This window comes from Oncorhynchus keta, chromosome 1, assembly GCF_023373465.1.
Source record: "Oncorhynchus keta strain PuntledgeMale-10-30-2019 chromosome 1, Oket_V2, whole genome shotgun sequence".
Taxonomy (NCBI): domain Eukaryota; kingdom Metazoa; phylum Chordata; class Actinopteri; order Salmoniformes; family Salmonidae; genus Oncorhynchus; species Oncorhynchus keta.
This window is the reverse complement of record NC_068421.1, coordinates 6,255,752-6,268,251: the sequence shown is the minus strand read 5'-3', so window position 1 is coordinate 6,268,251 and position 12,500 is coordinate 6,255,752. Positions and strand designations below refer to the sequence as shown.

General features: G+C 44.0%; 1 protein-coding gene across 1 annotated transcript in view; it reads right to left on the bottom strand.

Annotated features, from left to right (window-relative positions):
* Positions 1 to 12,500, bottom strand: part of ryr1b (ryanodine receptor 1b (skeletal)) — a 301,559-nt gene that overhangs the window by 97,679 nt on the left and 191,380 nt on the right. The window contains exons 64-68 of the mRNA XM_052469270.1: positions 12,338 to 12,468; positions 8,665 to 8,985; positions 7,258 to 7,498; positions 5,852 to 5,939; positions 1,545 to 1,637 (exon numbers count right to left, since the gene is read on the bottom strand). Of these exons, the coding sequence (XP_052325230.1) occupies positions 1,545 to 1,637; positions 5,852 to 5,939; positions 7,258 to 7,498; positions 8,665 to 8,985; positions 12,338 to 12,468 (874 nt within the window). The remainder of the gene's footprint in view (positions 1 to 1,544; positions 1,638 to 5,851; positions 5,940 to 7,257; positions 7,499 to 8,664; positions 8,986 to 12,337; positions 12,469 to 12,500) is intronic.

Below are 12,500 nucleotides of genomic sequence, written 5' to 3'. Positions count from 1 at the left end.
CCCTCACTAGCTTTAAGCACCAACTGTCAGAGCAGCTCACAGATTACTGCACCTGTACATAGCCCACCTAGAATTTAGCCCAAACAACTACCTCTTTCCCAACTGTATTTAATTGATTTATTTATTTTGCTCCTTTGCACCCCATTATTTTTATTTGTACTTTGCACATTCTTCCATTGCAAAACTACCATTCCAGTGTTTTACTTGCTATATTGTATTTACTTTGCCACCGTGGCCTTTTTTGCCTTTTCCTCCCTTATCTCACCTAATTTGCCCACATTGTATATAGACTTGTTTATACTGTATTATTGACTGTATGTTTGTTTTACTCCATGTGTAACTCTGTGTCGTTGTATCTGTCGAACTGCTTTGCTTTATCTTGGCCAGGTCGCAATTGTAAATGAGAACTTGTTCTCAACTAGCCTACCTGGTTAAATAAAGGTGTTCTCAACTAGCCTACCTGGTTAAATAAAGGTGTTCTCAACTAGCCTACCTGGTTAAATAAAGGTGTTCTCAACTAGCCTACCTGGTTAAATAAAGGTGTTCTCAATTATGGTTAAAGAAAGTCCATGGGACTGGTTATAATGTCAACTTTGTTAATAAGCATATTTTTACTCCTGAACTTATTTAGGCTCATAGCCTACCTGGTTAACAACGGGTTTGAATACCTACCTGGTTCAAGACATTTCTGCTTTACATGTTAAATTAACTTGTCAAACATGTCTAAAAACATAATAGCCTACCTGGTTAAATAAAGGTGTTCTCAACTAGCCTACCTGGTTAAATAAAGGTGTTCTCAACTAGCCTACCTGGTTAAATAAAGGTGTTCTCAACTGGCCTACCTGGTTAAATAAAGGTGTTCTCAACTAGCCTACCTGGGGTTCTTGTGATGTCTGGTTAAATATGGTGTTCTCAACTGGCCTACCTGGTTAAATAAAGGTATCTCAACTGGCCTACCTGGTTAAATAAAGTTGAAATAAATAAGATGAGGTAGTCATTGTGATGTCATTATGGGGGTATTGTTCACAGAAAGATGGGTCATTATGGGCTATTTGTGATGTCATTCTGGGGGTATTATTTGATGTCATTCTGGGGGTATTGTGATGTCATTTGGGGTATTGTGATGTCATTATTAATTGTGATGTCATTAAACATATTGTGATGTCATTATGGGGGTATTGTGATGTCATTCTGGGGGTATTGTGATGTCATTATGGGCTATTGTGATGTCATTATGGGCTATTGTGATGTCATTATGGGGGTATTGTGATGTCATTATGGGGTATTGTGTGTAGGCCAGTGAAACAATACCTCGATTTAATCCATTGTAAATTCAGCCTGAAACATCAACAACATGTGCAAAAGGTCAAGGGGTGTGAATACTTCCTGAAGGCACGCTATCTAACCAAGCAGGCTTTAGGACTACAGGCATTGGTATATTATGGACTGAAATGGTTGTTTCCATTAATAAAATAAACCATAGTAGATGATATATACTATGAGCCGCTGATAGCCTTTTTTTCTCATGGTGGATGCAGCCTCACCTTGCTCATCTTACTCTTGCTGTCAGCGGTCAGGAAAGACATGTTGTTGATCTCATTCATTACCACAAAGTTCTGCTCCTCACGCTTGAAGTTCTGAAATGCAGGAAAGGAGAAAAGGGAGAGAAACAGAGAGAAAGGGAGAGAAACATGATTTATTTTACCTTTATTTAACTAGGCAAGTCAGTTAAGAACAAATTCTTATTTTCAATGACAGCCTAGGAACAGTAGGTTAACTGGCCTAGGAACAGTAGGTTAACTGGCCTAGGAACAGTGGGTTAACTGGTCTAGGAACAGTAGGTTAACTGGCCTAGGAACAGTAGGTTAACTGGCCTAGGAACAGTAGGTTAACTGGCCTAGGAACAGTGGGTTAACTGGCCTAGGAACAGTAGGTTAACTGGCCTAGGAACAGTGGGTTAACTGGCCTAGGAACAGTAGGTTAACTGGCCTAGGAACAGTAGGTTAACTGGCCTAGGAACAGTAGGTTAACTGGCCTAGGAACAGTAGGTTAACTGGCCTAGGAACAGTAGGTTAACTGGCCTAGGAACAGTGGGTTAACTGGCCTAGGAACAGTGGGTTAAATGGCCTAGGAACAGTGGGTTAACTGGTCTAGGAACAGTGGGTTAACTGGCCTAGGAACAGTGGGTTAACTGGCCTAGGAACAGTGGGTTAACTGGCCTAGGAACAGTGGGTTAACTGGCCTAGGATTACTTAACCGCTTGAAACTAGGGGGCACTATTTTTATTTTGGGAAAAATAACGTTCCCACAATAAACCGCCTATTTCTCAGGACCAAATGCTAGAATATGCATATAATTGTCAGCATAGGATAGAAAAGACTCTAAAGTTACTAAAACTGTCAAAATATTGTCTGTGAGTATAACAGAACTGATATTGCAGGCGAAACCCTGAGGAAAATCCAACCAGGAAGTACCTCTTATTTTGAAACCGCTGTGTTCCTGCACCCCTATTGGCCATTGAAAGGGATATCAACCAGATTCCTTTTTCTATGTATTCCCTAAGGTGTCTACAGCATTGTGACGTAGTTTCGCGCCTTTATGTGGAAGAATGAGCGTAAACGACTACATTGCGTGAGTGGCCAGCTGAGGGCTCTCAGAGTGATTCTTGCGTAAAAGACAGAGGTAGTCATTTTTCCTCTCACTCCTACTGAAAAGCCAATTGTCCCGGTTGATATATTATCGAATAGATATTTGAAAAACACCTTGAGGATTGATTATAAAAAACATTTACCTTGTTTCTGTCGATATTATGGATATAATTTGGAATTTTTTTCGTCGTTGTCGTGACCACTATTTCCGGTGGATTTCTCAACATAACGTGACCAACAAACGGAGGTATTTTGGGTAGACAAATAATCTTTATGGAACAAAAGGAACATTTGCTGTCTAACTGGGAGTCTCGTCAGTGAAAACATCCGATGATCATCAAAGGTAAACGGTTAATTTGATTGCTTTTCTGATTTTCGTGACCAAACTTCCTGCTGCTAGCTGGACATAATGCTATGCTAGGCTATTGATACACTTACACAAACGCTTGTCTGTAAAGCATCATTTCAAAATCTGAGACGACGGGGTGATTAACAAAAGGCTAAGCTGTGTTTTCATTAATATATGCCATTTAGCAGACGCTTTTATCCAAAGCGACTTACAGTTATGTGTGCATACATTCTACGTATGGGTGGTCCCGGGAATCGAACCCACTACCCTGGCGTTACAAGCGCCATGCTCTACCAACTGAGCTACAGAAGGACCACTTGTGATTTAATGAATATGAATATTTTCTAGTAATATTATTTGGCCGTTGCGCTATGCTAATTAGTGTAGTTGATGACAATTCTCCTGGATCGGGGATGGGTAGTTCCAAGATTAAGGGTTCGAGCAGAATACCAGCCTTAGTAAAGTTGAACATTTATTTTGAGGCCTTTAACTCTACAGCTACAGCACTCACCAGTTTTCTTCTCAGAAGTCCATAGGTCATCCCTGTAGACTGCCCAAAACTAGTGCCTTACAGCTGTAGATATAGTTATCAACTTAGGATAGTACCCTAAGCAACACCCTGAAAATTAGGAAAGCCCTAGATATGACATTAGACAATGCCATGATAGGGTCATTTTGCCAAGACCATGGACGTAGATAGAATACAGTCCAATTAGATGATTAAAGTGGCATAACTATATTTAGTTTTGTTTATGTTTTCATTAATTTTGTTTCATTTTCTTCGGCACGTAGGAAATGATAGAGCCATAAATAACTTCCACATACAACCATCAGTGCCACAACGCCACTCGTTTGGGGGGAAATGTAATGATATATTTCATGAGTGTGTGTGCGGAACGGCGATCCCAATCTGGACATCTGCTGCCGAGCCATGGAGCGGACTTCTTCTTCTGCAGAAACCCTAATCGCAAGATTTAACCCAACAGAGGTTTATGACAGTCATAAATACCTCTTCCCCCCCTGTTTCCTCTCTCTACCCTACTGATGTGAAATTTGAAAAACCGCTTGGTTAACATGGAGATTCTGGGAACATCAGAAGGTGGGGGGAAATTAACTATATTCTGGTAATCCGACCAGTTGAACATATGCGGTGGTACTTAATGAATATGATGTCAGTTCGGTTGTCATCTGAGACATTCTCATCAATGATAAGATGACATAAACTCTACAGTGGAAAGTCTACACATCAGAGTTATCGGACTCACATGGAATTGTTGTTCAAAATAAATGTTTGAATATAAAATTATTTGTAAAGAGATGAAATGTAATTTTAGCTTCCAAATGTGAGATGTGGGTTTTCATAAGGTTAAGGGCTCTGCTCAATCAGTGGCCCGGTCCTGTGAAGGGACATGGGTTATAAAACTTTTCAAACACGCCCTCCTCTCCCTTCCTATATAAAGCCTTGACGACAATATAACCTCCTGTTCCGAGGATGTGAGGACGACAGTCCGATGTCAGAATGGTTCAGATAATAACTACAGAACGCAGCCAACATCAGCGTGAGCTTTGGTTGCGAATGGTATGAACTTTGAACTCTTATTCACGACAGAAGTGATACCTCCGAGCCATTGAGTTAGCCATTGAGTTAGCAACAGCCGCTGCAAATGAGGGTTAGGAAGGAACAGACAGAGTATTCCGTCTATCACACAACGACGTTACTACAACGTATCCAATTGACCACCAGAGACATTCTTCAAAGGACTCGGTTTGGCAACACGGCCTTCCATCTACCACCAACCTACCGAAGTGCAGCTCAGAGTAAATATTTATTGCATTTTCCTTTTCCAAATGGGCAGTAATTTAGAATGCATAAGATACTGTATTTACGATAGCACAGCTTCTCCCTTTGTCCCTTTGTCCCTCAGTCTTCCAGCTCTTTCACTCAAACCCAGCCCCTTTTATTTTGTGTAACAAGCTGTCATATCTGTTCTGCCCGCTAGGGACATTTTCCTTTATGACGTAATTTGTAATCAAGGTATGATTCATTCTTTGTATATGTAATTCTGTGTGATTAGTTAGATATTTAGTAAATAAATAATTAAACCCAATTTTGGATTGCTGATTCAACTTGTTAGCCAGGGTTCGTGAAAGATAACCAAGAATTTACAACTTTCAGATGAGACTGAATTAAGGTGACGATTAATATTGACTGCTATTGATGTAAAATATTACTAGGTCTTTAAGAGTTTTTTTGGAAGATATCAGCTCTATAAATATTATTTCGTGGTGCCCCGACTCTCTAGTTAATTCCATTTACATGATTAGCTCAATCAGGTAATATTAATTACGGAGAATATAGAATAGCATGTCATATCACTTAATCCGGCATAGCCAAAGACACGACACTGCCTATACCATAACCCCACTGCCACCATGGGGCACTCTGTTCACAACGTTGACATCAGCAAACCGCTCGCCCACACGACACAATACACACGGTCTGCAGTTGTGAGGCCGGCATTCTCTAATTCTCTAAAACGACGTTGGAGGCGGCTTATGGTAGAGAAATGAACAATAAATTATCTAGCAACACCTCAGGTGGACATTCCTGCAGTCAGCATACCAATTGCACGCTCCCTCAAAACTTGAGGTATCTGTGTTGTATAGACAAAACTGCACATTTTAGAGAGGCCTTTTATTGTCCCCCCAGCACAAGGTGCACCTGTGCAATAATCATGCCGTTTAATCAGCTTCTTGATATTCCACCACCTGTCAGGTGGATGGATTTTCTTGGCAAAGGAGAAATGGGTGGGTGTGGGTGTCTGTGTGTTAAAGGAGGTAGGAGCACACTCACATGAGACTTGGACCAGAAGATGAACACCTCTCCAACCATCCTGAAGAGTTCCTCAGCATCTGGGTCTGGACAGGTCAACCATCGAGCCCTGGAACAACAAGAAAAGGGTCAGGTGTATTTTGTGTGTGTTTGCATGTGTGCGTGTGTGATTGTGTGTGTGATTGTGTGTGTGATTGTGTGCGTGTGTGATTGTGTGTGTGATTGTGTGCGTGTGTGATTGTGTGCGTGATTGTGTGCGTGTGTGATTGTGTGTGTGATTGTGTGCGTGTGTGATTGTGTGTGATTGTGTGCGTGTTTGATTGTGTGTGTGATTGTGTGTGTGATTGTGTGTGTGATTGTGTGATTGTGTGCGTGTGTGATTGTGTGCGTGTGTGATTGTGTGTGTGTGCGTGATTGTGTGTGTGATTGTGTGCGTGATTTGTGTGTGTGATTGTGTGTGATTGTGTGCGTGTGATTGTGTGTGTGTGTGATTGTGTGATTGTGTGTGTGATTGTGTGTGCGTGATTGTGTGTGTGTGTGTGTGTGTGTGTGTGTGTGTGTGTGCGTGATTGTGTGTGTGTGTGATTGTGTGCGTGATTGTGTGTGTGTGTGATTGTGTGCGTGTGCGTGATTGTGTGTGTGTGATTGTGTGCGTGATTGTGTGTGTGCGTGATTGTGTGATTGTGTGTGATTGTGTGATTGTGTGCGTGATGTGTGTGTGCGTGATTGTGTGTGTGTGTGATTGTGTGATTGTGTGTGTGTGTGTGTGTGTGTGTGTGTGTGTGTGTGTGTGTGTGTGTGTGTGTGTGTGTGTGTGTGTGTGTGTGTGTGTGTGTGTGTGTGTGTGTGTGCGTGATTGTGTGCGTGATTGTGTGTGTGATTGTGTGTGTGCGTGATTGTGTGTGTGATTGTGTGTGTGATTGTGTGATTGTGTGCGTGATGTGTGTGTGTGTGATTGTGTGTGTGATTGTGTGATTGTGTGCGTGATTGTGTGCGTGCGTGATTGTGTGTGTGTGTGATTGTGTGCGTGCGTGATTGTGTGTGTGTGATTGTGTGCGTGATTGTGTGTGTGCGTGATTGTGTGTGTGTGTGATTGTGTGTGTGATTGTGTGTGTGATTGTGTGTGTGATGATTGTGTGCGTGATTGTGTGATTGTGTGTGTGTGTGTGTGTGTGTGTGTGTGTGTGTGTGTGTGTGTGTGTGTGTGTGTGTGTGTGTGTGTGTGTGTGTGTGTGTGTGTGTGTGTGTGTGTGTGTGTGTGTGTGTGTGTGTGTGTGTGTGTGTGTGTGTGTGTGTGTGATTGTGTGTGTGTGATTGTGTGTGTGTGTGTGTGTGTGTGTGATTGTGTGTGTGTGTGTGATTGTGTGTGTGTGTGTGTGTGTGTGTTTGTGTGTGTGTGTGTGTGTTGGTTTATGCCTCCACAGTACCTGTTGTTATCCACATATCTGATCAGTAGAGGGTACAGAGCGTAGAGGTCTCTGCAGAGAACAGCAAACTCATCCCTAATGGTTCCTTCCTCACTGTCCACCTCAGACTTCCCCTCCAGTCTCAGCTGCTCCTCCTCAGCCACCACCTTCCCACTGCGTTTCTTCAGTTTCTCCATGGTCGGGATGAAATGAGACTTCAACATCTCAGGCTTGGCCCTGTTAACGATGGGCTGGGCAAACACTGGACACGTACAGGACAGGCAGGACACACAGGGCCCAATGTTGAAAGGTCGTTACTCAACGGCCATAGAAAAGCAAGGTTAGCAACAATTGATCTCTGAACACATGACCATGAACTGAAAATGACATCATTTCTAAAACATCTCCCCACCAACCAGCCAGTCATCTCCCTCTCCTCTCCCCACCAACCAGCCAGTCATCTCCCTCTCCTCCCCCCACCAACCAGCCAGTCATCTCCCTCTCCTCTCCCCACCAACCAGCCAGTCATCTCCCTCTCCCCCCCCCACCAACCAGCCAGTCATCTCCCTCTCCTCCCCCCACCAACCAGCCAGTCATCTCCCTCTCCTCCCCCACACCACCAACCAGCCAGTCATCTCCCTCTCCTCCCCCCACCAACCAGCCAGTCATCTCCCTCTCCTCCCCCCACCAACCAGCCAGTCATCTCCCTCTCCTCCCCCCACCAACCAGCCAGTCATCTCCCTCTCCTCTCCCCACCAACCAGCCAGTCATCTCCCTCTCCTCCCCCCCACCAACCAGCCAGTCATCTCCCTCTCCTTCCCCCACCAACCAGCCAGTCATCTCCCTCCTCCCCCACCAACCAGCCAGTCATCTCCCTCTCCTCCCCCCACCAACCAGCCAGTCATCTCCCTCTCCTCCCCCACCACCAACCAGCCAGTCATCTCCCTCTCCCCCCCACCAACCAGCCAGTCATCTCCCTCTCCTCCCCACCAACCAGCCAGTCATCTCCCTCTCCTCCCCCCACCAACCAGCCAGTCATCTCCCTCTCCTCCCCCCACCAACCAGCCAGTCATCTCCTCTCCTCCCCCACCACCACCATCTCCCTCTCCTCCCCCACCACCAGCCAGTCATCTCCCTCTCCCCCCCCCCACCAACCAGCCAGTCATCTCCCTCTCCTCCCCCCACCAACCAGCCAGTCATCTCCCTCTCCTCCCCCCACCAACCAGCCAGTCATCTCCCTCTCCCCCCCACCAACCAGCCAGTCATCTCCCTTCCCCCCACCAACCAGCCAGTCATCTCCTCTCCTCCCCCCCACCACCCCACCATCTCCCTCTCCTCCCCCACCAACCAGCCAGTCATCTCCCTCTCCCCCCCACCAACCAGCCAGTCATCTCCCCCCCACCAACCAACCAGTCCCCCCCCACCAACCTGCCAGGCGTTTCATCCAGGAGGCTTCGTCTATCCCCAGATTATTCACCACTATCTTCATGATGTTGCCCAGCAACTGGTTGAGCTGTTCTGAGGTGACGTCAGTACAGAGCAGTCCGTCCAGGTCGGGGTAGTTCTCCAGACCTCTTTCCCACCAACGGGGAAGGTAGTTACACAGCATGGGCAGGGTGATCTCGATAACGTGGGGCATCTCAGTGTAGCGAGCCCCTGACTCTGCCAGGTCCCCGATCTCCTTCATCAGGACATCTAGCTCTGGGATGTCCGTACACAGCTCCTCTACTTGGTTGGGCAGGCCCAGGACTGGCATGGGTAGAGAGATGAGAGGGGGGGTGGGGAGGGGGGGGAAGGAGGACAGGAAGGGCAGAGAATAAACATATTGTGTTATTAATGCTCTGGGATGTCAGTGCCAAGCTCCTCTACGGGCTGGGGGAGGGAGGAAAAATATTGTGTAATTTCTACACTTACAGACAGAGAGAGGGAGAAGAGGAGAGGAGAGGAGAGGAGAGGAGAGGAGAGGAGAGGAGAGGATTGAGAGAGGGAGAGGAGAGGAGAGGAGAGGAGAGGAGAGGAGAGGAGAGGAGAGGAGAGGAGAGGAGAGGAGAGGAGAGGAGGAAAAAGATGAAAGAGAGAGAGATCTGTTAGAGATAAAATAGAGAGAGATCTGTTAGAGAGATAAAATAGAGAGAGATCTGTTAGAGAGATAAAATAGAGAGAGATCTGTTAGAGAGATAAAATAGAGAGAGATCTGTTAGAGAGATCTGTTAGAGAGAGATCTGTTAGAGAGATCTGTTAGAGAGATCTGTTAGAGATAAACCAGAGAGAGATCTGTTAGAGAGAGATATCTGTTAGAGAGAGATCTGTTAGAGAGATCTGATCTAGAGATAAACCAGAGAGAGATCTGTTAGAGAGATCTGTTAGAGAGAGATCTGTTAGAGAGATCTGTTAGAGAGATCTGTTAGAGATAAACCAGAGAGAGATCTGTTAGAGATAAACCAGAGAGAGATCTGTTAGAGAGATAAAATAGAGAGAGAGAGGTGAGAAATACAGAGAAGATATTTATAGATATAGAGAAAGATAGAGATGTAGATAGAGTGACAGACATAGATATAGATAGAGACAGATATACAAATATAGATATAGACAGAAAGAGATATAGATATAATGACAGATATAGAGACAGATAGACAGAGACAGACATAGATATAGATAGAGACAGATATATATATAAAGACAAATGTAGATAGAGAAACATACATTTGAAGTCGGAAGCTTACATATACTTTAGCCAAATACATTTAAATTCCGTTTTTCACAATTCCTGACATTTAATCCTAGTAAAAATTCCCTGTTTTAGGTCAGTTAGGATCACCACTTTATTTTAATAATGTGAAATGCCAGAATAATAGTAGAGTGTCACGCCTTGGTCTTAGTATTTTGTGTTTTCTTTATTATTTGGTCAGGCCAGGGTGTGACATGGGTTTATGTTGTTGTATTTCGTATTGGGGTTTTTGTATTATTGGGATCGCGGCTGATTAGGGGTGTTGTATGGGCTTGGCTGCCTGAGGCGGTTCTCAATCAGAGTCAGGTGATTCTCGTTGTCTCTGATTGGGAACCGTATTTAGGTAGCCTGGTTTCGCTTTGTATTTTGTGGGTGATTGTTCCTGTCTCTGTGTAGTTTCACCAGATAGGCTGTAATAGGTTTCACGTTCCGTTTGTTGTTTTCGTATTTGTATAGTTATTTCATGTATCGCTTTTTTCCTTTTATTAAAGACATGAGTAACCACCACGCTGCATTTCGGTCCGACTCTCATTCTACAAACGAAGAACGACGTTCCAGAGAGAATGGTTTATTTCAGCCTTTATTTCATCACATTCCCAGGGGGTCAGAAGTTTGCATACACTCAATTAGTATTTGGTAGCATTGCTTTTAAATTGTTTAACATGGATCAAATGTTTCGGGTGGCCTTCCACAAGCTTCCCACAATAAGTTGGGTGAATTGTGGCCCATTCCTCCTGTCAGAGCTGGTGTAACTGAGTCAGGTTCGTAGGCCTCCTTGCTCGCACACACTTTTCCAGTTCTGCCCACAAATGTTCTATAGGATTGAGGTCAGGGCTTTGTGATGGCCACTCCAATACCTTGACTTTGTGGTCCTTAAGCCATTTTGCCACAACTTTGGAAGTATGCTTGGGGTCATTGTCCATTTGGAAGAGCAATCTTTAATATATCCACATAATTTCCCTCCCTCATGAAGCCATCTATTTTGTGAAGTGCACCAGTCCCTTCTGCAGTAAAGCACCCCCACAACATGCTGCTTCCACCCCCGTGCTTCACGGTTGGGATGGTGTTACATTTACATTACATTTAAGTCATTTAGCAGACGCTCTTATCCAGAGCGACTTTGTGTTCTTCGTCTTGCAATCCTTCCCCTTTTTCCTCCAAACATAACGATGGTCATTATGGGCAAACAGTTCTATTTTTGTTTCATCAGACCAGAGGACATTCTCCAAAAAGTACGATCTTTGTTCCCATGTGCAGTTGCAAACCGTAGTCTGGCTTTTTTATGGTGGTTTTGGAGCAGTGACTTCTTCCTTGCTGAGCGTCCTTTCAGGTTAAGTTGATATGGGACTCGTTTTACTGTGGATATAGATACTTTTGTACCTGTTTCCTCCAGCATCTTCACAAGGGCCTTTGCTGTTGATCTGGGATTGATTTGCACTTTTTGCACCAAAGTACGTTCATCTCTAAAGACAGAACGTGTCTCCTTCCTGAGTGGTATGACAGCTGCGTGGTCCCATGGTGTTTGTACTTACGTACTATTGTTTGTACAGATGAACATGGTACCTTCAGGCGTTTGGACATTGCTCCCAAGGATGAACCAGACTTGTGGATGTCTACAATTTATTTTCTGAAGTCTTGGCTGATTTCTTTTGATTTTCCCATGATGTCAAGCAAAGAGGCACTGAGTTTAAAGAAAAGCATTTAAATACATCCTCAGGTACACCTCCAATTGACTAAAATTATGTCAATTAGCCTATCAGAATCTTCTAAAGCCATGACATCATTTTCTGGAATATTCCAAGCTGTTTAAAGGCACAGTCAATTTAGCGAATGTAATCTTCTGACCCACTGGAATTGTGATACTGTGAATTATAAGTGAAATAATCTATCTTGTGTCATGCACAATGTAGATGTCCTATAAGACTTGCCAAAACTATAGTTTGTTCACAAGAAATGTGTGGAGTGGTTGAAAAACAAGTTTTAATGACACCAACCTAAGTGTATGTAAACTTCCAACTTCAACTGTATATAGATAGAGAGACAGAAATATATACATAGATAGAGAGACAGATATAGATAGAGAGACAGATATAGATAGAGAGACAGATATAGATAGAGAGACAGATATAGATAGAGACAGATATAGATAGAGAGACAGATATAGAGAGACAGATATAGATAGAGACAGATATAGAGAGAGAGCTAGATAGAGAGGCAGATATAGATAGAGAGACAGATATAGAGAGAGAGCTAGATAGAGAGGCAGATATAGATAGAGAGACAGATATAGAGAGACAGATATAGATATATAGATTTAGAGACAGCTAATTCGACATGGAGACACATATTTAGATACAGACAGGTTTGACTCACTGCCTCTCTCTCTGGGTGTCTTCGTGGTGTACACAGAGTAGGCGTTGTACTCGTTGAGGCCAGGCTCCAGGTAGGCCACAGGCATGGCAGCGGCAAGATTAGCCAGACACTCCCCCAGAGCCGGCCTCTGTCTGTATACAGATACGACAAAACATTATTGGTC